Raw genomic sequence first — 24922 nt, 5'->3', positions numbered from 1 at the left:
CTGTAATAATTCGCACGTTTACAGCACCTGGACGACCGATTACCAGGGTAATCAAATATTTTGAGATCGATGTCCCCCCTGACCGTCTGCCATTTTAAAGCGATTTGAACGCAATGAAAAACTATATGAAAGTACTGTTTAAACTCAAAGTATCGTTTACTTTCCTTAGCTCTAAGTTACTGCGCTATATAAAGTTGGAAATTTACCAGATTCAAGCAACTTTTTTCCCCTGATTAATCGATTATGGAATGATGAGGTCGCCGATCGCCGAGTCGAAATAATCGATTATCGGCGATCATCGGCCCATCACAACTTGCTACCATTGTTCTATGAGAAACTAAAATAATATTTCATTTTTGTCCCAAATTTCCGAAACTTTTCCGATTAAACATACGTCTTACAAGCGTATCTCGATGGAAATTTGAAATCACTTACCAACTCCCACGTCTGTGATAAAAGTCTGAGTTTAAAATCATCATTCCACGATCCATCGGAATCTCCAGGGTCGGGGTAAGGGGGAAAGATATTGAATGACATTAAAAATATACTCCCGCTTCGCAACTTTATATTTGTAAACAAAACAGAGTTAAACAGACGCTCATTTGAATTATGCGCTTGCCGGTTGATGTAAAAATAGTATTAAATCAATATGCTAAACGGTTTAACCGTTTTCAAAAAATAGGCACTCAACTTTAAAAAAAAAAACTTAGTTAACCTGAAGCTTTAATTTGAAAGTAACGTAGGTTTAAGCCGTCACTCCCCTTACCTTTCGGTTTTTATAGCAGATTTGGACGTTTTGTATTTTTCATTTTTGGAAAAGAAGTGTAGGCCCAGGCTTTCCGTGCTTTGGAGCTACGTCGATGGCCATATGAACAGTTGCGCGTTTCATTGTACAACTACAATATTTTTGCATGTATATTTAAATAATCATGATAGGAAAATACCATTTTGCTATTACAAATAGTCCAGTACGTATAGATATCCTAAATTGCACCGTACACAGCAAACATCTTAATGTATAAAACTTCCAGACAATAATAAAGAAATTAAGGAAACCAAGTTATATGATCTTAAAAAAATTAAGTCCTTTTTATAATTCTTTCAGTATTACAGTAGTTCTCATCAGTATATTTTAATGCAAATAAATATCTTAATATCTGAATTGTTGTTTCATACTATATCATCATAACTTTATTTGAATAGACTCTTTGATTTTGGATGTTTTGTTCCAAATTGTGTGACTAATATCACCTATAAGAATATTGAATTAAAACCTTACAAAACAGTGTAACATACTCAATGGGGCAAGTACGAAAGCAACGATTCTAACCACGCATTTAAATTGTTCGAAAACTTCCGGCGCCCCTGCCGATATTTGCCAATTTTACACTCTGTAAGTGGCTCGACCCAAACAGACATTGGAGGATACGCCACTGCGGTGCCTTCTACGATTTGTCTACTGAGTTTTGGCCATTATTTTAGAAGTTTAACGACACATCGGACACTTTTGACTCAAAGTTTAAGCTCCGTATCTTGCAATTGTATTGTTTTGCAACAAATAGTAATGCTTATAAAAGTTAAACAAAGTAAGGGACATAAAGCCATAATAAACTTGTCAACGCACATATGAAATCGAAATGCGTTCTACGTATTATTATAAATTTCATCCAAATGAAGCAGTTTGAACACTCAACAGCGTTCTCTTTGTATCCCTGTTATCAGTATAAATAGATAAGACCGAAACGATCACGAACTTGTATTCAATTACAATCGTATGTTAAAATTGAAAAAAGAAGGTTACAGATAATCTATAACACAGCCATTTACAAGATTCGCAATAAAAAATTGATCTCAAGTTGCTTCCCTTTTGTTCACTAAATAGAGCTCAATATAATATCAATTTGTATCGAAATTGGTATTCAAATACAAATATTTGATGAACAAAATCTGCTGATATTTAATCATTATTTTTAAATATCCCTACTTCTGATTGTCAATTTCAGGGAGGGATGTAAAGTGCAGTGTTTTCCCCCACTGGCCGCCATTTGACCAGGTGAGAAAACACTGGTGGAAACTGATTTGGCGGGGTAAAAGTAGAGCTCCCTGGCAAGAGTTTTCTTATAGTTTAAAAAAACAACCAAATAAACATAGTCAATTATACATTTTGAAGTAAAATGGTATCATTGGTTAAAGAAAATCATTATAGCATGCAGCCTGAAAATAAACAAAAATATCCATAATCATCAATCATCTTTTTTCAAACAAATTTGACAAACTTGGAAACAGTAGTTATTCAAATTAAATGCTCATTTTAGTACTAACGTGCTTGCAATGAATCGAAATGCATATGGTTCTATGTTGATCCTGACCTATACTATCCGGTCAGAGACTAGTAAGCAAGAGGAGTTCCATTACATCGGTGTTTTCATGGCCTACACTCTTTCTGTTTCAAGTATGTGGCCTTTACTTTCATAACAGAGGCAGGTTAGAAACATTCGGCTCACTTACGTCGATGTAAGTGATCATCGGTTACAATACAATTGTTTTTATGGTGACCTTCGGTTCCATAATATTGACATATACGCTGTCTTTGGTTCCTGTGTTGTGGTTTGCTAAAGGTTTGCTGTTCTCTAGAGTGGCACATTAGAGACCTTATGTGAAGTTTGCTAGCAATACGTATTCCGTTCGCGTTTTCCGTAGAATGGTGAGTCAATAGCAGTCAATTCCTTTACAGTGGCGCGTCAGTTATCTTATAGACCATAGGGTAACTTACAGGTGTCCATGAGCTGCACTCAGTCCATTATGTTACGCAATATAGGCATTTAGTTTCATTGCAGTGCAACATTATATGCCTAGTTGTTTTAAAGCGGTTATAGATTTTTCGTTCTCTAAAAGCAGTGCTTCAAAAGGCTTACTTACTTACTTACTTACTTACTGTGGCGTTTAAAACGCATTCAATGCATTGTATTGTTTAACCATTAAATGAAAAGGATTTTGAACGTGATTGGGGAATGACATCAATTCGTTAAAATGGCATTCAAATTTTATATCAAAGTTCGAAAAAGTATTCAATAAATAAAATACATCATTTCCCCTGATGTGTTTGTTACATGTCGATTTTACGATGCCGTAAACTCTAAGAAATTAACATTATATAAAAGCAGTTTGCCATAACGATACATTTTGTAAATGTCAATATTCGAGGTAAATCCACATCTATTTCTGATCCAAATAAATAATAATTTCAAAAAACAAATCTTATCTCTGCCCGTCTCTCAAATTAAGATACCAATATGAATATATAATAATAGAGTCAATACTTGAAAATGGCTGTTTTCCACACCTTCTGAAATGAATAATTCAGTGGTTAACAATAGCATGATCAAATGTAGGCAATGAATTAATACTGCAACATACAAATGCTGTATACGTAATTATTTTATGACCAACATGGTTATGTTTTTATCTTTTACATTAGTAACACAGAAATAATAACCATAAACAATTTCAACCTGAAAATGAGGGACACGCGGTAAATATCAAGGATATTAATCAAACACAGCAGATTTAACCATTTCCACCTGAACACAATTTGTATTCGCCAAAATTTTAGGTATAATAGATTCTCGTAAAAATGAAAACTTTAATAATAAATATGAACATGCCAAACTGTGATCACGATGAACAATTGAATTCAATGATTTTTGTTGTTAAAATTACAGTAGTCCCGTACTACAATACCATATTAAATGTCAAAGTTTTCTTTGTCAATTTGTCTTAAATTTAACAAAAAATGTATAATGCAAAACATAATTAAATTGCGGAATATTTTATCACTCTGCCATAAATTTAAGAGGTTGCCAACGTCACCAGTTGCAAAATTTACCAGTTTAGATCGTCTACATGATATAAGGGCGTATGTTAAACGTGTGTTCTATGTCAAACAGGTTCGGGTAAGACGTGAAAAGTGAGGTTACCTTATATCTTATTTTATGGCCGCAACGTATTTAATATGTAACACACTAACGAGGAAATAATTTTATATTTATAAGTTCAAGTATTGAATGCTTTTTATGTAAAACAGATATATATATTTGAAATTAAACGCGGTGATAATATGTACAGCAAAGGGACGTCATGCTGCTTGGAGTTTGATACCAAGTATTTATATTAGGATGCATTATCGTTCTTTAAGTCCCATGTATACACATACTTGTGAGATAAATGAGGTATGCATGTCATCTTTCCTTTAACACAATTATTTCATTTGCTTACATTTTTATCATTTTGCAACGGAAAATTATAGTACAATATTGCACTAAACATTATGTTTAAAATATATAAGAGATTCACTTAAACATTATGTTAAAGCGAATGGGGAAATCATATACATGACATTTTCAAAATGGATTGTGTAATGTTAATTTTGATGTAGATTTCTATTTGTATATAAGATTTTGTTTCGGTGTTTTTAGATACAAGAGGTTTACTTAAACAATTAATTAAAACGTTTACATGTATATACTATATATGCTTTCGTTGTATGTATTCAATACAATGAACAGCAGTCCTACCTTATTTAATTTCCGTATTTATCCGCACTTATGAATGTGAAGTTTTATGTTTTAAACTATTCTTAAAATCGATTTGCGATTAAGAAGAATGCAATACGGTTTTGTAGTTAATATTCCATATGCTGAATAAAAGAACGGCTGGAATTCAAGTAAAAATATCAAAAAGAGCGTGTTTTAATTGTATTTAATTTAAAGCTTCATCATGGGGATTTACTATAGTGTGGTGTATCTTTGTCTGATATTTGTTCAACTTCAAGGCAAGTATTTTTCTTATTTATCTGTTTCATTACTTTAAATCGAATTTTGTTAAACTAAGATGCGTTTTTCCTCCCACATATTTATGTTTGCATGTATACTATAAACGGGTTAATACTTACTGATCACTACAATTAGTTTATACATAGTCAATTAAGCTTAATCTTCTGGCCCCAATTTCTCGGAACTTCTTAAGCTTAACAGGCTTAAGTAACTTATTTCAATAAGCCAAATTACATACTTAAATTTAATTATGATAGATGAAACATGGCTTAATGTGATTATCATAAAGATAATTCATATCTTATTTATAAAAACACTGAAAGAAGTAAATCCTACACAATTTTTTCTTAACCAAAAATAGTGACCTTAGCTTAATCCTGCTATAAGGGGTTTCGAGAAATTAGGGTCTGTAGTTTAAATTTTGCATAATCTATTATTTGTTTCATCAACATGTTTTTGGCACACTGTGATATTATCTCTGTTTAAATACTGCAGCATCTATGACATGATTTATCAAATTGTTTTTTTTCACGCACAATGTGACTATGTTAACTCATAACATTAAATCGGTAATAAGAAACTATGTAAAGATCATCAAAACGAAACCAAAAGAGTAGCAATACTATTTGAAAGATACATGTTATAAACTTAATAACTCGTTTTTATACGCCAGTTAATAAAACGGGACATATTGTACTGCTGATTTGCTGCAAAGCAGCTGGCGGACGGGTAGTGCGTCCACTATGCTGTTAGATCAAAGCTTTCGATTTTTTTCCAATCATTACGGAATTAAAACAGAATGCGTAGTTATAATATATTGACCAATTCAAATACTAGCCATACTTCCTGAGTCCAAATGAGTTGTCTCTGTTAAAAATTCAGAAATAATTTGAAGTTATTCTAGTCCGATCAATAACTTTAGACGCCTTTGTCCGATCATAACCAAGTTTGATAAGAATGCATGTGCTATTAATATGTTAAAAGGTGTTTTACCAGTCATAATGCTTTAGTCGCTTTGGAGGAATCACTCTTTTAATAATAGTAATAACCTAAAAAAGGTTATAGTCGGATTGATAACTTAAGAATGTGAAAAACTACAGAAACAAGCTCATAAGCAAAATGTTCAAACATAAACCGGATCTAGTGGCAATGGGTAAACGCCAAAGACCTGGAACATAAAACAACAAAATAAACACAAACAAGAAACATGGAAGAACAGCACAAAACCCCAAAAGCAGCACAGTGCATACAAACTATATATATAAAAAAACTAGGTATGTTTATCAAGGATTGTTAGGTACCGCACAGGAACGGTCAGTTAAATGTAATTTTTAGAAGCCTTAGTTCAATCAAAACCAATCTGTGTATAGAAATAATATTTGATATAAGCCAGGCACATCTGTCGAGTCACTCATTATTTGAATACCTATAAGTATAGACATTATCTAAAATCGGTCTAAATAACTTTAAAAGCGTATATATATCCAAACGTCACCATATTTTGCCAGAAGGTTTATGGAAAGTGTATATCGATCTGGTACGATAATCAACCATGTCGGCTACGTCACTCAAGAAAATTAACCGTTGAATTAGCATAAACAGTTTTATCCAGTGTCTGCACCTTAGAAAGAATTCAACCACTTATCATAGAGTGTTCTAATGAAAGGAGGGTCGAATTGTGCGACAATTGGCGCAATTTTTCATCCAGCACGCATACAATCATAATACAGTCCATTCATTTTTATTTCACAAGTCTAATGGAAGGATTGTTGTTACTAGTTTTGTTTTCTTATTTCCTAGTTACATTGGCACAAACTGAGTGTCACAACTGTGGTTGCTGCGCTTCCGGAAAAGAGATCAAATGCAGTAAAAACAGTGCGTACTGCATGAATGGTTGCCTACATGGATATTGGAATGACACGTGTTCTGAAAAATGTGGATATAACTGTGCAGATTGTCACAGGTGGAGTGGTCAATGCAATTCTTGCATTGATGGATATTGGGGAGTAAATTGCAACAGGGAATGTGGACATCGGTGTAAAACATGCAACATATGGACTGGCTGTACAGCGTGTGACATGGGCTTTTACGGCACCATATGCGAGAACTACTGTGGATACTTTTGTGTAAGTTGTAATAGGAACAGTGGATGCACTGGTTGTATTGATGGTTATTTCCTAAATCAGGAAGTGTGTTCACAATGCCCATCTAACTGCAAATCTTGCATTAGCTCTACAAACTGCACTTCTTGTACAGACGGTCGATTTGGCAATGTATGTCAGTATCAGTGTACAGAACACTGTGTTCATGGTCAGTGTAATACATCAACAGCTTCATGCCAGTGTTATGCATATTTTATCGGAGAGATGTGTGACCAGTGTGTCGCGGGATACTTTGGTAACGACTGTACACAGATATGTCCCGCGGGATGCTCTGATACATGTTCAAAAACTGATGGCTATTGCACATGCAAATTCGGGTGGACAGGAAATAAATGTGACACATGTGCCTATAAATACTTCGGAAAAAATTGCAATGAAACATGTAATAGTAACTGTGAGGATTGCACTGGGAAATATGAGTGTCAGCTTTGTTTACCTGGACGTTATGGTTATTACTGCCAATTCAGTTGTGGGAAAGGCTGCAGAAATGACAGGTGTAGTATAACATCAGGATATTGCGAATGCAAAAGTAATTACTTTGTTGCAACATCATCATCAGGATATTGTCACGATTGTGTTCCGGGCAGGTACGGTCTGACGTGTGAGAAAATATGTCCTCAATCGTGCCTTGCATGCGAACAAGAGCTGAAATGTTCTTCATGCCATGTCGGATACTTTGGGTTATCCTGTGACAAATCATGTCCATATGAATGCGAGGAGAATAATTGCAAGCAAGAGGACGGATCTTGTGTATCATGCGAACTTGGGTATTACGGAGAACACTGCAACAACACATGTCAGGAGTCCTGCCGATCATGTGATAAATACGGTCTATGTTCCGAATGTAAACCTACATTTTTTCCCAACAATACCGGACAATGTGAAACTTGCAATTCAAAATGCGTCGCTAATAACTGTGATTCCTCTTCGGGAAGATGCATTCAAGGATGCTATGATGGATACTGGAACAAAACCTGTAACACAGAGTGTGATGCCGCATGCTTCTCTTGCAAACAAACCAATGGATCGTGTTCAAAATGCAAGAACAATACAAGATATGGACCAAACTGTAGACAGGAATGCAGCAATACATGTAAATCGTCAGTGTGCGACGTAAATGGAAGTTGTATAAATGGATGCATTGTAAATACATTCGGCCATCAATGTGAAAAAAGATGTGGTGAATACTGTTTACGAAAAGACAACCAAACAATTTGTTCTGAAAAGACGGGAATGTGTTTATACGGCTGCCGAACTGGATACACGGGAAAAGTTTGTCCACAAGGTAAAACAGGCTTTATTGATATATACTGTCTCTAAATGACTGGGGTGTATTATACGTAATTCGGATAATAGGTATTTAAACAAATGAATAACAGTGCAAGACCGTACTTGCCCGAAATAATTGACATGTTTGCTTTATATACATGTGTTTTTTGTTTATTTTAATTTTGATCATTTCAACAAACGAGTATTTTTAACAAAGAATACATAATTTAAGATACACGCCACTAACTCTGAACACACTGCGCATTTATAATTTAACTTATTTGACCCTTCATTACGTCAATGAAATGTCCATACGGTTATGTGGTTGGTTCGAATGCAATATACTTTCAAACTCATTTAAAACTTAGCGAATAGTAAAATGTTATTGCTGTGTTTTGTCTATGAATGCAGATCTGAAACATAAACTACATAATATAAGTACTGATTGTCAATGAGTTATTTGCCAATAAAAAGATATATTCATGATTTGCAGTGCAACTAATTTGACAATAGCTTCCATGGATCTAACATTAGTCAAATGAAATACAATAGCCACTAGCATAGCTTATAACACGGTTAAGTGTCTTGGTAAAAAAATGAATCTTCTTTAACAAATGAAGTATTCATAAACTATTCAGCAGAGCTAGAACATTTGTAAAATCTTGGTTTTGATTTAATTATAAGAGAATATTCCGTTTCAAGCTTTTGTGTGTATTATTCTGAAAGTATCGTTGGATTAAATGGTGCTTACTACGTGTATTTATTAGGTCATGTGCATTTGCATGTTCAATTTAAAAATAAACAAAACCAGAATTTTGATGTTTGGACGTTAGACAATCGATAGATATTAAGGTATTTTAATTTTTGCATCACTTATTTTAAACTATTTTTGTAGAACTGTTAATTAATAAATGTGGTTTTTGTTTATTGCTGGTTGCTTTAACTGTGTTGCGTTTAGTGCTCATGAAGGCGGGATAATACATTATCGATGTTGACATGTTGTCTTACTTAACATCAGTTAAGTTAAAATAAGTTCATGTTAACATATATTTTTATTTTTATGCATGCGTTCAAAATACAGATGAGAAGCCGATAACATTGTCAGCAGCACTTGGATGGGGACTCGGTGGTGGCATTCTGGGACTTTTAGTCATAGCAATGCTTGTAATGTGGTTGTTTCGTAAAAGGTTCGATTTGTATTTATTATTTATAAATAGTAGCACTGAATTAAATATATAAATAACCATCGGCTAGGGAAAACTTATAAAGAAGTATTTGTGAAACAAATGCATTGGGTATTACCAATTTACAGTATCACATGATACACAAAATGAAATAAACTGTAACAAACGCCAGCTCTTAAACATATCATTTTATTGAGTTGCAACTTTTTAAACAGAGACAATATCGTGGATGACATCGCAATATATAACATCAATGTACTACGTACTTATTGTAATAAAATTCAAAACAAAAAGTGGACATATGCGGCCGCAAAAAAACGGAACTGCAAGGGTTCGTTTTAAGGCGCCAAGCAGTCCGTTAAAAATACAACCAGCCGAGATAAGGGCACATAATTTGTATTTTTACCCCCCTTTGCTAAATATTCAAAGTTAAACTTAACGCAATGTTTGTACGCAATACACACCCTGCTGACACGCAATTACAACGCAAAGCAAACTGTTTCCACAGCGTTTAAAGGTTAAACGCAAAAAATACTGGACACAACACGCAAGAACCTGCTGACACGCAATCAAAACGCAAAGCAAACTGTTTCCACAGCGTTTAAAGGTTAAACGCACAAATTACTAGACACAACACGCAAGAACCTGCAGGGTTACGCAACATAGGTGTTACCATAACACAAGAGCAACAACCTAAGGACTTGTATATTATATTGCGTTAAATTATCGTCTTAACATGTTTTTGCCCGTTTGTCTGTAACCACCAATTCACCGATGGGTATGGGGCTTAGCCCCGCCATCAAGTTTCAAGTTGGGAACAAACATAAAAAAATATTGGATTTAACCAAAAAGATTATTGACTGATATAGTGATCATGTAGATTAAATGTTGCCCTACTCTCAGCTGGCTGAATTTTTCTTTGCGACTTGTAATAAAAAGAAGACATGTGAATGAGTATAACAACTTATGTTAAAAGACTGGCACTATATAAAATATAAACGAATCTCCCAGTCTTATCCTTGGCGCATATTGTAGTAATAGGTCCCGTTGTCTGTGTGTCACTCGAGGGGACGACGATCAAACACAGCGACGCCGTTTGTGCTCCTGGCAAGTTTTTTCATCTCCACGAACAATTCTCTCAATCATTATTACAACACCGAGCGCACTGAAAATACACAAGCAGAAAAAGGACAGCAAGAACACCGTTTAATGCCTTGATGCTGTAAAAAACTTTACTGTTTACTCTACATGTGAAAAACAATGGGGAGTGGGAGGGCGGGTGTAAAATTTTGTATGCTATCCTACAGACGACGAAAACGGAAAGGAAGAGCTATGACAGACTGGTTAATAATTTCAGCCTTAAATCTTGATATCTGATTACATTCGATCCCAGAATCAGAAGCAGTCTATAAAAATTAATTGCACTTCCGGCTGTCAGAAAGTGTAAACAAACGACCACAATGCGTCAAAATTACACAGTTGTGTATTACTGCGACTACATAAACAATTCTTACAGAACTTAAATAGAGCGGTTTATTTCCTAAAAATAAATGTCGTTATGCCTATAAAGTCATAACGAATATTATTTTATAAGTGAAATAAACTGTAACAAACGCCAGCTCTTAAACATATCATTTTATTGAGTTGCAACTTTTTAAACAGAGACAATATCGTGGATGACATCGCAATATATAACATCAATGTACTACGTACTTATTGTAATAAAATTCAAAACAAAAAGTGGACATATGCGGCCGCAAAAAAACGGAACTGCAAGGGTTCGTTTTAAGGCGCCAAGCAGTCCGTTAAAAATACAACCAGCCGAGATAAGGGCACATAATTTGTATTTTTACCCCCCTTTGCTAAATATTCAAAGTTAAACTTAACGCAATGTTTGTACGCAATACACACCCTGCTGACACGCAATTACAACGCAAAGCAAACTGTTTCCACAGCGTTTAAAGGTTAAACGCAAAAAATACTGGACACAACACGCAAGAACCTGCTGACACGCAATCAAAACGCAAAGCAAACTGTTTCCACAGCGTTTAAAGGTTAAACGCACAAATTACTAGACACAACACGCAAGAACCTGCAGGGTTACGCAACATAGGTGTTACCATAACACAAGAGCAACAACCTAAGGACTTGTATATTATATTGCGTTAAATTATCGTCTTAACATGTTTTTGCCCGTTTGTCTGTAACCACCAATTCACCGATGGGTATGGGGCTTAGCCCCGCCATCAAGTTTCAAGTTGGGAACAAACATAAAAAAATATTGGATTTAACCAAAAAGATTATTGACTGATATAGTGATCATGTAGATTAAATGTTGCCCTACTCTCAGCTGGCTGAATTTTTCTTTGCGACTTGTAATAAAAAGAAGACATGTGAATGAGTATAACAACTTATGTTAAAAGACTGGCACTATATAAAATATAAACGAATCTCCCAGTCTTATCCTTGGCGCATATTGTAGTAATAGGTCCCGTTGTCTGTGTGTCACTCGAGGGGACGACGATCAAACACAGCGACGCCGTTTGTGCTCCTGGCAAGTTTTTTCATCTCCACGAACAATTCTCTCAATCATTATTACAACACCGAGCGCACTGAAAATACACAAGCAGAAAAAGGACAGCAAGAACACCGTTTAATGCCTTGATGCTGTAAAAAACTTTACTGTTTACTCTACATGTGAAAAACAATGGGGAGTGGGAGGGCGGGTGTAAAATTTTGTATGCTATCCTACAGACGACGAAAACGGAAAGGAAGAGCTATGACAGACTGGTTAATAATTTCAGCCTTAAATCTTGATATCTGATTACATTCGATCCCAGAATCAGAAGCAGTCTATAAAAATTAATTGCACTTCCGGCTGTCAGAAAGTGTAAACAAACGACCACAATGCGTCAAAATTACACAGTTGTGTATTACTGCGACTACATAAACAATTCTTACAGAACTTAAATAGAGCGGTTTATTTCCTAAAAATAAATGTCGTTATGCCTATAAAGTCATAACGAATATTATTTTATAAGTGAAATAAACTGTAACAAACGCCAGCTCTTAAACATATCATTTTATTGAGTTGCAACTTTTTAAACAGAGACAATATCGTGGATGACATCGCAATATATAACATCAATGTACTACGTACTTATTGTAATAAAATTCAAAACAAAAAGTGGACATATGCGGCCGCAAAAAAACGGAACTGCAAGGGTTCGTTTTAAGGCGCCAAGCAGTCCGTTAAAAATACAACCAGCCGAGATAAGGGCACATAATTTGTATTTTTACCCCCCTTTGCTAAATATTCAAAGTTAAACTTAACGCAATGTTTGTACGCAATACACACCCTGCTGACACGCAATTACAACGCAAAGCAAACTGTTTCCACAGCGTTTAAAGGTTAAACGCAAAAAATACTGGACACAACACGCAAGAACCTGCTGACACGCAATCAAAACGCAAAGCAAACTGTTTCCACAGCGTTTAAAGGTTAAACGCACAAATTACTAGACACAACACGCAAGAACCTGCAGGGTTACGCAACATAGGTGTTACCATAACACAAGAGCAACAACCTAAGGACTTGTATATTATATTGCGTTAAATTATCGTCTTAACATGTTTTTGCCCGTTTGTCTGTAACCACCAATTCACCGATGGGTATGGGGCTTAGCCCCGCCATCAAGTTTCAAGTTGGGAACAAACATAAAACAATATTGGATTTAACCAAAAAGATTATTGACTGATATAGTGATCATGTAGATTAAATGTTGCCCTACTCTCAGCTGGCTGAATTTTTCTTTGCGACTTGTAATAAAAAGAAGACATGTGAATGAGTATAACAACTTATGTTAAAAGACTGGCACTATATAAAATATAAACGAATCTCCCAGTCTTATCCTTGGCGCATATTGTAGTAATAGGTCCCGTTGTCTGTGTGTCACTCGAGGGGACGACGATCAAACACAGCGACGCCGTTTGTGCTCCTGGCAAGTTTTTTCATCTCCACGAACAATTCTCTCAATCATTATTACAACACCGAGCGCACTGAAAATACACAAGCAGAAAAAGGACAGCAAGAACACCGTTTAATGCCTTGATGCTGTAAAAAACTTTACTGTTTACTCTACATGTGAAAAACAATGGGGAGTGGGAGGGCGGGTGTAAATTTTTGTATGCTATCCTACAGACGACGAAAACGGAAAGGAAGAGCTATGACAGACTGGTTAATAATTTCAGCCTTAAATCTTGATATCTGATTACATTCGATCCCAGAATCAGAAGCAGTCTATAAAAATTAATTGCACTTCCGGCTGTCAGAAAGTGTAAACAAACGACCACAATGCGTCAAAATTACACAGTTGTGTATTACTGCGACTACATAAACAATTCTTACAGAACTTAAATAGAGCGGTTTATTTCCTAAAAATAAATGTCGTTATGCCTATAAAGTCATAACGAATATTATTTTATAAGTGAAATAAACTGTAACAAACGCCAGCTCTTTAACATATCATTTTATTGAGTTGCAACTTTTTAAACAGAGACAATATCGTGGATGACATCGCAATATATAACTTCAATGTACTACGTACTTATTGTAATAAAATTCAAAACAAAAAGTGGACATATGCGGCCGCAAAAAAACGGAACTGCAAGGGTTCGCTTTAAGGCGCCAAGCAGTCCGTTAAAAATACAACCAGCCGAGATAAGGGCAGATAATTTGTATTTTTACCCCCCTTTGCTAAATATTTAAAGTTAAACTTAACGCAATGTTTGTACCCAATACACACCCTGCTGACACGCAATTAAAACGCAAAGCAAACTGTTTCCACAGCGTTTAAAGGTTAAACGCAAAAATTACTGGACACAACACGCAAGAACCTGCTGACACGCAATCAAAACGCAAAGCAAACTGTTTCCACAGCGTTTAAAGGTTAAACGCACAAATTACTAGACACAACACGCAAGAACCTGCAGGGTTACGCAACATAGGTGTTACCATAACACAAGAGCAACAACCTAAGGACTTGTATATTATATTGCGTTAAATTATCGTCTTAACATGTTTTTGCCCGTTTGTCTGTAACCACCAATTCACCGATGGGTATGGGGCTTAGCCCCGCCATCAAGTTTCAAGTTGGGAACAAACATAAAAAATATTGGATTTAACCAAAAAGATTATTGACTGATATAGTGATCATGTAGATTAAATGTTGCCCTACTCTCAGCTGGCTGAATTTTTCTTTGCGACTTGTAATAAAAAGAAGACATGTGAATGAGTATAACAACTTATGTTAAAAGACTGGCACTATATAAAATATAAACGAATCTCCCAGTCTTATCCTTGGCGCATATTGTAGTAATAGGTCCCGTTGTCTGTGTGTCACTCGAGGGGACGACGATCAAACACAGCAGTAGTAGAAAACTAGGTGGAGCAATCTTAGTAAAACTAAGATTTAGCTCCTTTTGCTGGGGAGCAATCTTAGCTTTTTGCTATCGTATATGGTCTATGGGAAATAACTCGTACAATGGAGTACATAGGTGTATACAAGAGTGATGTACCTGTGAACTATGGGTTTTTGGTTTAGTGTGTCATATGAAGATGGGGGAGGGGCGTACTTTTGTCTAGAGCCGTTACGGGTGATATGATATGGTTTAGTCATTGTTTTTTTATAAATGAAACGGTTGTTTATGTTTTGGCTTCATTGATGCCGAGTTTGATCTATCGTCAGTACTACGCGGTGTCAGTATAAACACAATATTTGGTGTATGGGAAATAACTTTTACATACCAGTACATGTGTCTTGTTTTTAGAGCATTATTTTCACTTTACTTACTCATAAGAAGAGAAACATTATATAAGCTTTTAGTTTTTCAATTTTGTTTTTAATGAAATGCTTAGTTATACCTATTAATATGTGTGCATTATTGTGTTTTGTATATGTGCTTACATATGTTTTAAAAGGTTTGTATTTACTTAATAAAAACAGCTCAAACTAAACTTGTTTTGGTTATACAAGTGCGTGTTAGACATGACATACTTATAAAAGTATATTCGACCTACTATTAAAATAATTTAAATATTATCTGATATTTCACACGTTTTTGGAAATGACTTGTATTATAAAAATAATTTATGAAATAGCGATACTGACATTCATAATAATTGTGAGTCATGTATCATTACTAATCTGAGTTCCAAATCAGAAATATATGTAAATTATATTACTGTTTATGAAAAGCGTTATTATATCATTAAATAAAATTGAATAATTTAAACATTATATGGTATAATTTAAACATTACATTACCATGAGAATTAAACATCTTCGTTAGATATGAAAGTATTACATTTTAACATACCATCATTTTGAAAAGTCACTATGATAACCCTTTTTTAATTGAAAAATAAAATTGTGTTATGATTACTGGATGTCTCACATTTATGATTTTTAACCTATATATTTTCATCAGTGTACATTTAACCTTTGTTAAGTGAGGATGGCTAACCAACATTTTTCCATCGTGTTAACACAGCTTTTAAAGTGCCAGGTGGAAAACAGCCTGCTTTGCCACAAGGTGTGTTTTTTGTTGTTGTTTTTTACGATTTATCAACTTATTTATTATATTAGAATTAAAATATCGTTTACGTTATTTTTTCATTTTTTTATTTATTTTTTTAGGAAAGACAATTACTCAGTAAGCTAGTTTTAGTATACCTAATATGACGATATTAAATTTGTGGGAATTTTGATATGTTTATCTTTTTTTTTTTTTATCCGATTTGGTATTTGGTGGTTTGCCTCTTTAAGTTGTAAGCTTTTTATTGTAACTTTTTTAGAATGCTGCCTTAGAAAGAGAGATTGGTTCTTTAAAAGAACAAAATGCTGTTTTACAACAGCAAGGAACAATAATTGAACAAGTAAGTTGATTTTGCTGTTATTGAACCGACTTTGTGATTATAATTTGCTTTACTGAATTATTTAACAATTTCAAGTTATTTTTATTTTACTTCATGTGTGACATTTGAAAACCCAATTTGTTATGTCAAGACAGAATTAAGCCATAATGCATTCGAATACACACACATTGATCAATTTAAATTTACAAGTAGGAAATTGTTTCACAAACCACAACCAGATTCTTAATGTTTATTGCTCTTGTTTTTCAGTTAGAAACCATGAGATCTCAATTATTGGGGATTCAACAATATATGGAAACTGAAAGGGAAAAGGAGAGGTGGGTTTTTTAAATATTTTTATTAAGGATGATACCTTTAAAAAATATAACATCTTTTTAAATACAACAACTTAAATGAAACTTAAAAACAGTTAACAAACATTAACGTGACAATAAACTTTTGTTTTAAAAAATACCCTTTTATACCGAATAATACTGTTATTGATAGAAAATTGACAAAAATGGATGTGATTGATTTTAGAATTAATGAAAAAATATTTACATCGGTAAAGGATGTAAAATGAACATGACAATGTTATGAGGTAAAATGTTGACATGCAAAAAATATATGATGGGATATATGAGGTAGAATATATACGACATACAAAATATATGAAGTAGTATATGAGATTATATTAAAAACAGAATAGATACTAAACCGTATAAAATAAGGTTATCAAAGTAAAAATACCTATGATAATTATTTTTACATCCACAAGTATAAAATACATGAAATGTGATTTTATTGCAGTATCCAGAAGAACAAAACCCGAAATGTCTATCCGGTATGTAACAACATGTTATATTGAAAATAGAAGTTCAAAATTAGTTTTCAGTTAAAAAAAATAAAAAATTAAATAGATCATACATGAATACAAGATTAAATCAAGAGCAAGTTGGAACTAACACTGTAACTATGCATATGTATAACAACAGAAATAACACTAATGAAAAAAAAAACAAAAAAAACAACAACTAACAATAGGAACAAAATAATACAACCAGTTTTGTGTTTAACGTAAATGCTTCCCATTTTAAGTGATTATCATAAAAAAAATATTAGGTGTACAATGAAGCTTTACATTTTTTTTTTTTTTATATATATACATTTGGGATATACACAACAAAGTGGGGAGCTTACAACATATTAAAAACAACATTAAAAGTAGACACAACACAAGTAATAAAACAGGTTAAAAATAATATGTATTTTGTAGGTGTCCGAACCATACATCATCGTCGAGCAAATAGACAACCAAACTGTGAGGGTTGAACCTAACAAAATGGAACAGCAGTAAGTGTTTTCACAAGTTCACTTTTGGAATGTGTTTAAAAGATTATTTATTGGAATGTAACAACCATATTGTGTTATAAAATATAGGCCATAATGTTACTAGAAGAATTGATGACATTTAATTATAGCATGTACAATAATACAAAACCACCATTTTCTATATTTTTACATAGCAAAGTTATTCTACATGTATTAGTCTGTAATGATTTTAAAAAATGTTATTTTATGTGATATAGTATATAATTTTACAACATGCATGCCCACACATTAATAAATTGTATCAATGTTTTACAGTATTGAATTATTTTACAGTTAGTAAGCAGCATAAAAAAAAAAAAGAACATCCCAGAACTAAAAAATAAGGTAATTTTGCTACATTTTCATAATTAACGTTTTAAAAAAAATAATCATGAAATGATATGATATTGTAATACACAGTAGAATTTCACTGATAAACACAACACCAGTTCTATAAGTACCAAGACACAGACAATAATATTAAATATTACCATTGATAAACTGATTTGAAATCAAATGATGTAGATTTAATATCAGATATGTTGTTAGACATTTAGATTAAATATCAGCTTTATCAGTCTGCTATTCTATTTATTATTTCGTTTTGTGATCCTGTTCATCCAATACATAATATATCAAATATTTTTATAGATATTGGTACACAAACATTTTATAGATATTGGTAGATAAAGTACAACTGATAAACACAACACCTAGATGAATCAGGATCCAGCAATTATTAAATCTAGTTACTATTGATATGTTAATTGAATGATGATGAATGATTTCAAATGATATATGGTATTAACTCATTTTTGTTTTTTTGACCTTGTTCTTTGACTTATTGTTTTTGTTTCAGTTTCAACAACGGCAGTAACTTCATCAGATGCAACCGCTGCAACTACGTTTCCTTCCTCATTAATTGACACAACAGCTACATCCTCATCAACTGTCACATTTTGAACTGTCGCAACAGCTGCAACTACGTTTCTTTCCTGATCAATTGTTACAACAGCTACATCCTCTATAACTGACACATTTTCAATGTCATTTTCTGTTCTTGTTGAAACCGTACTATTTAGTAGGAACGAGGCGTTACCAAATTTTATTTTTTTAATTTTCCGTCTAAACAGTATTAATATTAACACCATCAAGAATACACTGGTACCAGCTGTGACTCCTGTACCGATGACTGAAAACAATAGTAATTGTATGCATTAAAAATATTGTTCTGTATTAATACATTTTGAAGAAAATAGACTGAAAGTTACAATTGTGAAAATTCAACATTATATTTAGAACTGTGTAAATTCAATATTATCTTCAGAGCTATCCATATCTTCATAAATATTATTTGTTGAAAGCCAGGTTCTGAGTTCAATTTGATCAGTTTGATTTAAAGCTTGTAAATAATCATTATCGTTTATTACAGTGTCAGTTTGTCTAAATATTGGTGGAAGGTTAATCTTATACTTGAAAAATTTCAGCTTTACATTAATGTTTGAAAAGCTTTGTTTGATCCACTTACTCAGAGCTATTATTATAATGAAAAGAACAACACTACTTATATATAGTATTATATAATGAGGAAATGGGTTGTTTGTGTTGATTGGAGACATTGTGAAAGAATGAGATGGATTATGCGAATACATGTCGGTGTGTGCAATGGTTGTTGAAATGTTTTTAGCCTGTTTAGATTTTGCTGAAAGTAGAAATCATATTGTACATAAAGGAAATAGATATAATTTATAAAGCAAAGAATATTGAAAATAATGGGAAAAAATCAAATTATAAATGAATATAACAAGTCTTGGACTCTAGAACATATAAATAAGATACAAGAAGTTATTACTATAAATTTTAAAAACATGAAATACTTACTGGCATTCAATAACACTTCATTGAAGGTCTTGTCATGTGTAGTTTGTGTAGTGCCAGCAGTGACGGTGGTAGAATTTGTACCAGTACCTACAGCGGTAGACTTTGTACCAGTACCTAAGAGATATAAAATCATTTCAATACTATATAATTTCATTATTCAACATGATTTGAGACATACAATGATGGTTTACGGTTACCGTTGAGGGTCTCATATATTCACTAAGTTTATCTTATAACCTCATTTGAAAGTTTTACAACATGACAAAAATGGAGATTTATATTTGATATTTGTAAATAGAATATATTTGTTATATCTAATAAAAGAAATAACAACATAAGATGTGTTAACTTTTTTGTTATATTTAATAAAAGAAATAAAACATAATATCAATAACCGTGTGTAGTTTGTGTAGTGCCAGCAGTGACGGTGGTAGACTTTGTACCAGTACCTACAGCGGTAGACTTTGTACCAGTACCTACAGCGGTAGACTTTGTACCAATACCTACAGCGGTAGACTTTGTACCAGTACCTAAGAGATATAAAATCATTTCAATACTATATAATTCCGTTATTCAACATGATTTGAGACACACAATGATGGTTTACGGTTACCATTGAGGGTCTCATGTATTCACTAAGTTTATCTTATAACCTCATTTGAAAGTTTTACAACATGACAAAATCGATATTTAATAAAAGAAATAAAACATAATATCAGTTACCGTGTGAAGTTTGTGTAGGTTTTGCGGTGTCAGCAGTGACTGTGGTCAACTTTGTATCAGTACCTATGAAATATAAAATCAATTCAATACTATGGAAATGGTTAATTAACTTTTTAAAATATACTGTAACATTTTTTATGGTGTGTTAATGCTGCTATGAATGATGGTTTTTCACTGAAGATTTGTTATACAACACACACACAAAAACAACAACAACAACAACAACAAAAAAACAAAAAACAAAAACAATCAAAAACATTACTTACTGCAGCATGTTTTTTTACTGCCGACAACTTTCACACAGCCGCAAATAATGTGACTACAATTTATGATCCAATCTTGTAATTCAATTTCCGTTGAGTTCGATTTATTGTTACAAAAGTTGAATGAAGCTGTCTCTGCAAACTGTTCACTAATTATGTATCTATCGTGGTACATTGTGGGAGTATAAACTCCCGGACCCCTATACACTAAAGTACAGATATCGGAATCATCACATAATTCATCTCCAGAAAAAGCAGTAAGTTGAGCATTGATGATGACAATGCAGATACATAAAGAGGTGGGTAAAAGCCACGCCATTTTCTTTGACCTTGAACTTCTCTTTGAGTCAAATCGGTTAATATTAAAACGGGGAGGAGCACACAACAGTTTCTTGTAGACTGTGTACATTCAGAATACCTCATATGTATAGGAGGTGTATACAAATCAAATCAAATCAAATCAAATTTTATTTTTAGTCGATACAGCACAACGAGGAAACATTAGCTATGAATAGCTATTAACCGACTATATGTATATTTTAATAAGCATGTATAACACTCAAAGAAATATAATAACATTAGTGAACATAATTAATTATTAAAAATTTTACATAAATAAATAAATGCGTAATAATAATTTAGCGCATTAAAAACACAGGTTCATACATAGATTAAATACATACAGTAAGGTAGTTACGTGTCATTGTTTGTTATGATAGAGAATTTACAAATATTTGTAGCTGCCGTGTTACAAACTGATAAGCCCTACGTCTGTCATGGCATATTCCAGCTTGGCTTATATCGTCGAAACGTCCCGTGCGAAGGAGGATGTGAATATGATCGTGATTAAACAGTTGGGTAACATGCGGTCTCATAATGTTTAACCCATCCAAAAAATGGAACCAATAATTCCAGTTCCTTCGTGCCCTTTGGCTATGTCTATGGTCCAAGTTAGTGGATGGGAAGTATCCAGCGGAAAGTGGGAGAGCTGCTCCCCCTGACGCATTAGGTTCCAGAAACAAATTGAATATCGGCGAAGTCTGTCCGTATCTTTGCATTGAAGAAGGGATAACCGTTGGTAATGGAGCATAGGCTGGTAGATCCCAGTTAAACACGTGACGGCAAAAAGGACAACTAGTCAACCTTTTAAAGCATTTTTTGCAAACTAGACCGGTGCATTGACAAGTATTTTTAAAATAAATTTCAGCTTCTTCATAGCATATTCCACATTCTTCCATCCAAAGTTCTTGAAACATAATTGTTGATATGGAAAATACAAACAAAAACAAAAAATGTATTAAATATGAAGTAGAACCTCTCAAATATATTTTAGTATAAGCTCTCAAACTATTTTCAAAACTTTAAGTATACGTGTATGGTGCTTTTTATAGTACTTTACTTATTGACAGAAACTACTCTCATTTACATTTATTTTGTTAAACATTATATTGAAGATGATACTTATCGTTGAATAATGTTAAAATTAACATGTTTAAAAAAATAATAGCTGGGTGTTTTCTTATGACATGGAAACGGTATTTTTATGAGAATCAGGTGTTTGTGTAGACTTATTGACGCCATTTACTTACATTAAAAATGTAAGTTATACCTTATCGCTGGATAATGTTTTAATTTACATTTTTTAATAATAGCAGGTGTTTTCCAATTATATAGTAATGGTAATTTTAATGGGAATCAGGTGTTTGTGTAGACTTATTGGCACCATCTACTCCCATTAAAAAATGTATGTTAGACCTTATCGCTCTCGCTTCTAAAGACGTCAGGAAGAGTTATTACATTTAAATGGTTTAATGCTTCGGTAACTGTTTGAGATCTGATAACACTTATCGTCATTAACTAGGTTGAGAAGAACATCAAAATAAAGTAATAGATAAAAAAAATAATGACATTTTTAATGATATGGGATAGATGATAGCATCTATGATTTCCATTTGAATAGTGTGATGTGTTTTAACAGCCATACAGACGATCACTATTTCATTAAAATAACAATACGTTGAATAACTTACCTATAAATTTCTTAATGGTATCGGGTATTATTACTTTAATTAATATTAGAGTTAACCATTTCATTTCCATTTGAATGGGGGGGGGGGTACAAGGCGCCAACTATTTTTAATAAAATGTAAATAACTTAGATGTTGTCACTTCATTTGAATGAGGTCAGGTGTTTTGATAGATTATAGAGGCTAACTATTTCTATTAAAATGTAAATAACTTAGATGTTATCACTTCATAACTTAAAAATTTACATTTTCCTATGACAGCAGGTGTCCTTAATCATTTGAAAGCTTTAACACGCCTACTGATATGAGTAGTTGACAACGGAGGTATATATAAGTGGAGTAGATTACTCTTATCCACACATATCCACTCAAAGGTGATATACTTTTTCGTGAAATAGTTTCGTTTTTTTCTTTTTAATAAAAACTTTCGAACACCTTTAAAAAAAGGCAATGAACACACCACTGAGGATAAATTTCGGCTTTAATAAGTGTGTTTCTGCAAAGAAAAATGGGCAATATATGAATGTATACATCAATGACAACGTTTTTGAAGACGGGAAGCTGGTGAAGGAAAAATCCAAATTCCTGTGGTTAAAGTGGAAGGAAGCCATCGCCTTAAGGGATGCTATCAACACCTTGGAAGAGAAGTTGATGTGTCAGGAAGTTGGAGCAATTGAACAGCATGTGGTATGTTTTGCTTTTTAAAAAATTACTATAATACAACGCAATAAAGTATGTAATATTATGTGATTTATGTAACTTAATAAGCATTCTAAAATGATTTAAAAAAAAAAAAAAAAAAAAAAAACAACCCTAGACTAAGTGTATATTTATATTTATTTTAGGAGACTGCTAACGTTGTAGGCAGTGGAATTTCTGCAGGTGGCGGAAAAAGCAAAGTATGTGCTACGACGAGTGGAAAGCGCATTAACCCGTATTAAGATGAATGTTTTAAACACGATGTTCTTATAAACAATGGATAGGTGTAGCATATGCAGCAGCGGAAGGATAACCGTCTTGAGACAATCTGGGTATATTTCTCCTGCTAGACAAGCTATAAAACTTTGTCGTTGTTTTCAATGTCGAAAATACTTTATCGCTCTTTTTACTTGTGTGGATTTAATTCATGATCAAGGACTTCTCGACGTCGTTATGTATTTACCTATTAGAAATAGACAACATGGATTTACCCTTTTTAGGGAAATAGTTAACGCTCCTATATGTGATTAAATTTTATAGCAATAAAAAACATGTGTGATGTTTTTGACACTGGAGACTGTCCGTCAAGAATTTTAATAACTTCAAATAACATGTGTTTTGAACGGTTACGGCGATATTTGGAAGAAAACTTTATATATTTTGATACAATTTTGTTTCCTAATTTTAGTAGTGGTATTTTGTTGTATTCATCTAAAGCCAGAGAAGACTGTGCTGCTATTGTTAAGACTATTTGTAAACTCGCTGCGAGCGAAGGATTTTGTGTTCATGAATATGTATTGAATGAGTGTATGCTAACTGAACCTGTTGCAAGTGAATGTGATAGCACATCCTAAATGTTTTGTACAGTTGGGTTTCATTGTTTTATTATTATTAAAGGACATCTTATGTTAAAGTGTAAAGAATGTCAGACTGGTGTGTATATTTGTAATGTATGTTTTTTTCGAGTAAAACGCGGTCATAAAATACTATCCAAAGAGTTTAAAGATGTCGCTTGGTTTCAAAAATGTTTAACCTGCCATAATCTAGAAGTATGGGAAAAAACTGATGTTTTATTACATGAGCAATAATGTCCTTTTACGTAGAAGATAACATACGATTTTGCTTGTCATGTATGAAAAGACAAAGGACCTATTTAGTAGAGCAACGTTTATCTAATAAAGTCACTGCGATTAGGATATGCGCGAGTTGTAGAACTAATGTACACGATTCCTTGCTATGTTATGAGGTTCTTTAACACTAAATGTGGATGACGGGAGGGCATTCAACCAATGAGAATCTAAAATAAGTTGAGAGGAGGAGCTTTACTTTCATCACGTAGTTACGACCTCAAAAGCATTTTTCATTTTTTGAGAGGAAAACGATTGAGGATGAGCACAATGAAAGTGATCAAGGATAATTTAAAGACTATCTACTGCGCTCCTTGCAAGGTGTGGATGACGGAATTTTACGTTTCTCGTCATATCAAAAGCAGATCGCATTTTACCAAAAAACATTTTGAAAAGGATGTTTCGCAAAAGAAACCTTCATCATCGAGAAAGCGCGCCAAAAGTTCCTCGCAATCTAGCGCTAATCTG

The 24922-nt window shown here is 33.3% G+C and overlaps 2 protein-coding genes across 2 annotated transcripts; one reads left to right on the top strand and one right to left on the bottom strand.

The window, feature by feature from the left end:
- Positions 1–4707: 4707 nt before the first annotated feature.
- On the top strand, positions 4708–17720 carry LOC128204610 (cell death abnormality protein 1-like). The gene is made up of 7 exons (XM_052906013.1): positions 4708–4831; positions 6633–8279; positions 9345–9427; positions 16304–16384; positions 16634–16701; positions 17174–17207; positions 17640–17720. The coding sequence occupies exons 1-7, from the start codon at positions 4777–4779 to the stop codon at positions 17718–17720; spliced, it is 2049 nt and encodes a 682-aa protein (XP_052761973.1). The 5' UTR covers positions 4708–4776.
- LOC128206641 (mucin-22-like) lies at positions 17326–20924 on the bottom strand. Its single transcript, XM_052909228.1, has 5 exons — positions 20605–20924; positions 20339–20401; positions 20011–20145; positions 19616–19729; positions 17326–18926 (listed from the first exon to the last, which is right to left on the bottom strand). The coding sequence occupies exons 1-5, from the start codon at positions 20918–20920 to the stop codon at positions 18544–18546; spliced, it is 1011 nt and encodes a 336-aa protein (XP_052765188.1). The 5' UTR covers positions 20921–20924; the 3' UTR covers positions 17326–18543.
- Positions 20925–24922: the final 3998 nt, after the last annotated feature.

The sequence above is a fragment of the Mya arenaria genome, chromosome 10 (assembly GCF_026914265.1).
Source record: "Mya arenaria isolate MELC-2E11 chromosome 10, ASM2691426v1".
In the NCBI taxonomy this organism is placed as follows: domain Eukaryota; kingdom Metazoa; phylum Mollusca; class Bivalvia; order Myida; family Myidae; genus Mya; species Mya arenaria.
Note: the sequence above shows the minus strand (reverse complement) of the source record. Positions and strands in the feature narration are given on the sequence as shown.

Excerpts from the sequence above, each read along its gene's own strand:
- LOC128204610 (XM_052906013.1), top strand. The coding sequence starts at position 4,777 with ATGGGGATTTACTATAGTGTGGTGTATCTTTGTCTGATATTTGTTCAA. Across the intron at positions 4,832-6,632 it reads GATATTTGTTCAACTTCAAG|TTACATTGGCACAAACTGAG; the intron begins GCAAGTATTTTT and ends CTTATTTCCTAG. Across the intron at positions 8,280-9,344 it reads GGGAAAAGTTTGTCCACAAG|ATGAGAAGCCGATAACATTG; the intron begins GTAAAACAGGCT and ends TTCAAAATACAG.
- LOC128206641 (XM_052909228.1), bottom strand. The coding sequence starts at position 20,920 with ATGGCGTGGCTTTTACCCACCTCTTTATGTATCTGCATTGTCATCATC. Across the intron at positions 20,402-20,604 it reads CAGTAAAAAAACATGCTGCA|GTACTGATACAAAGTTGACC; the intron begins GTAAGTAATGTT and ends TATATTTCATAG. Across the intron at positions 18,927-19,615 it reads TGAAGTGTTATTGAATGCCA|TCATCGGTACAGGAGTCACA; the intron begins GTAAGTATTTCA and ends TATTGTTTTCAG.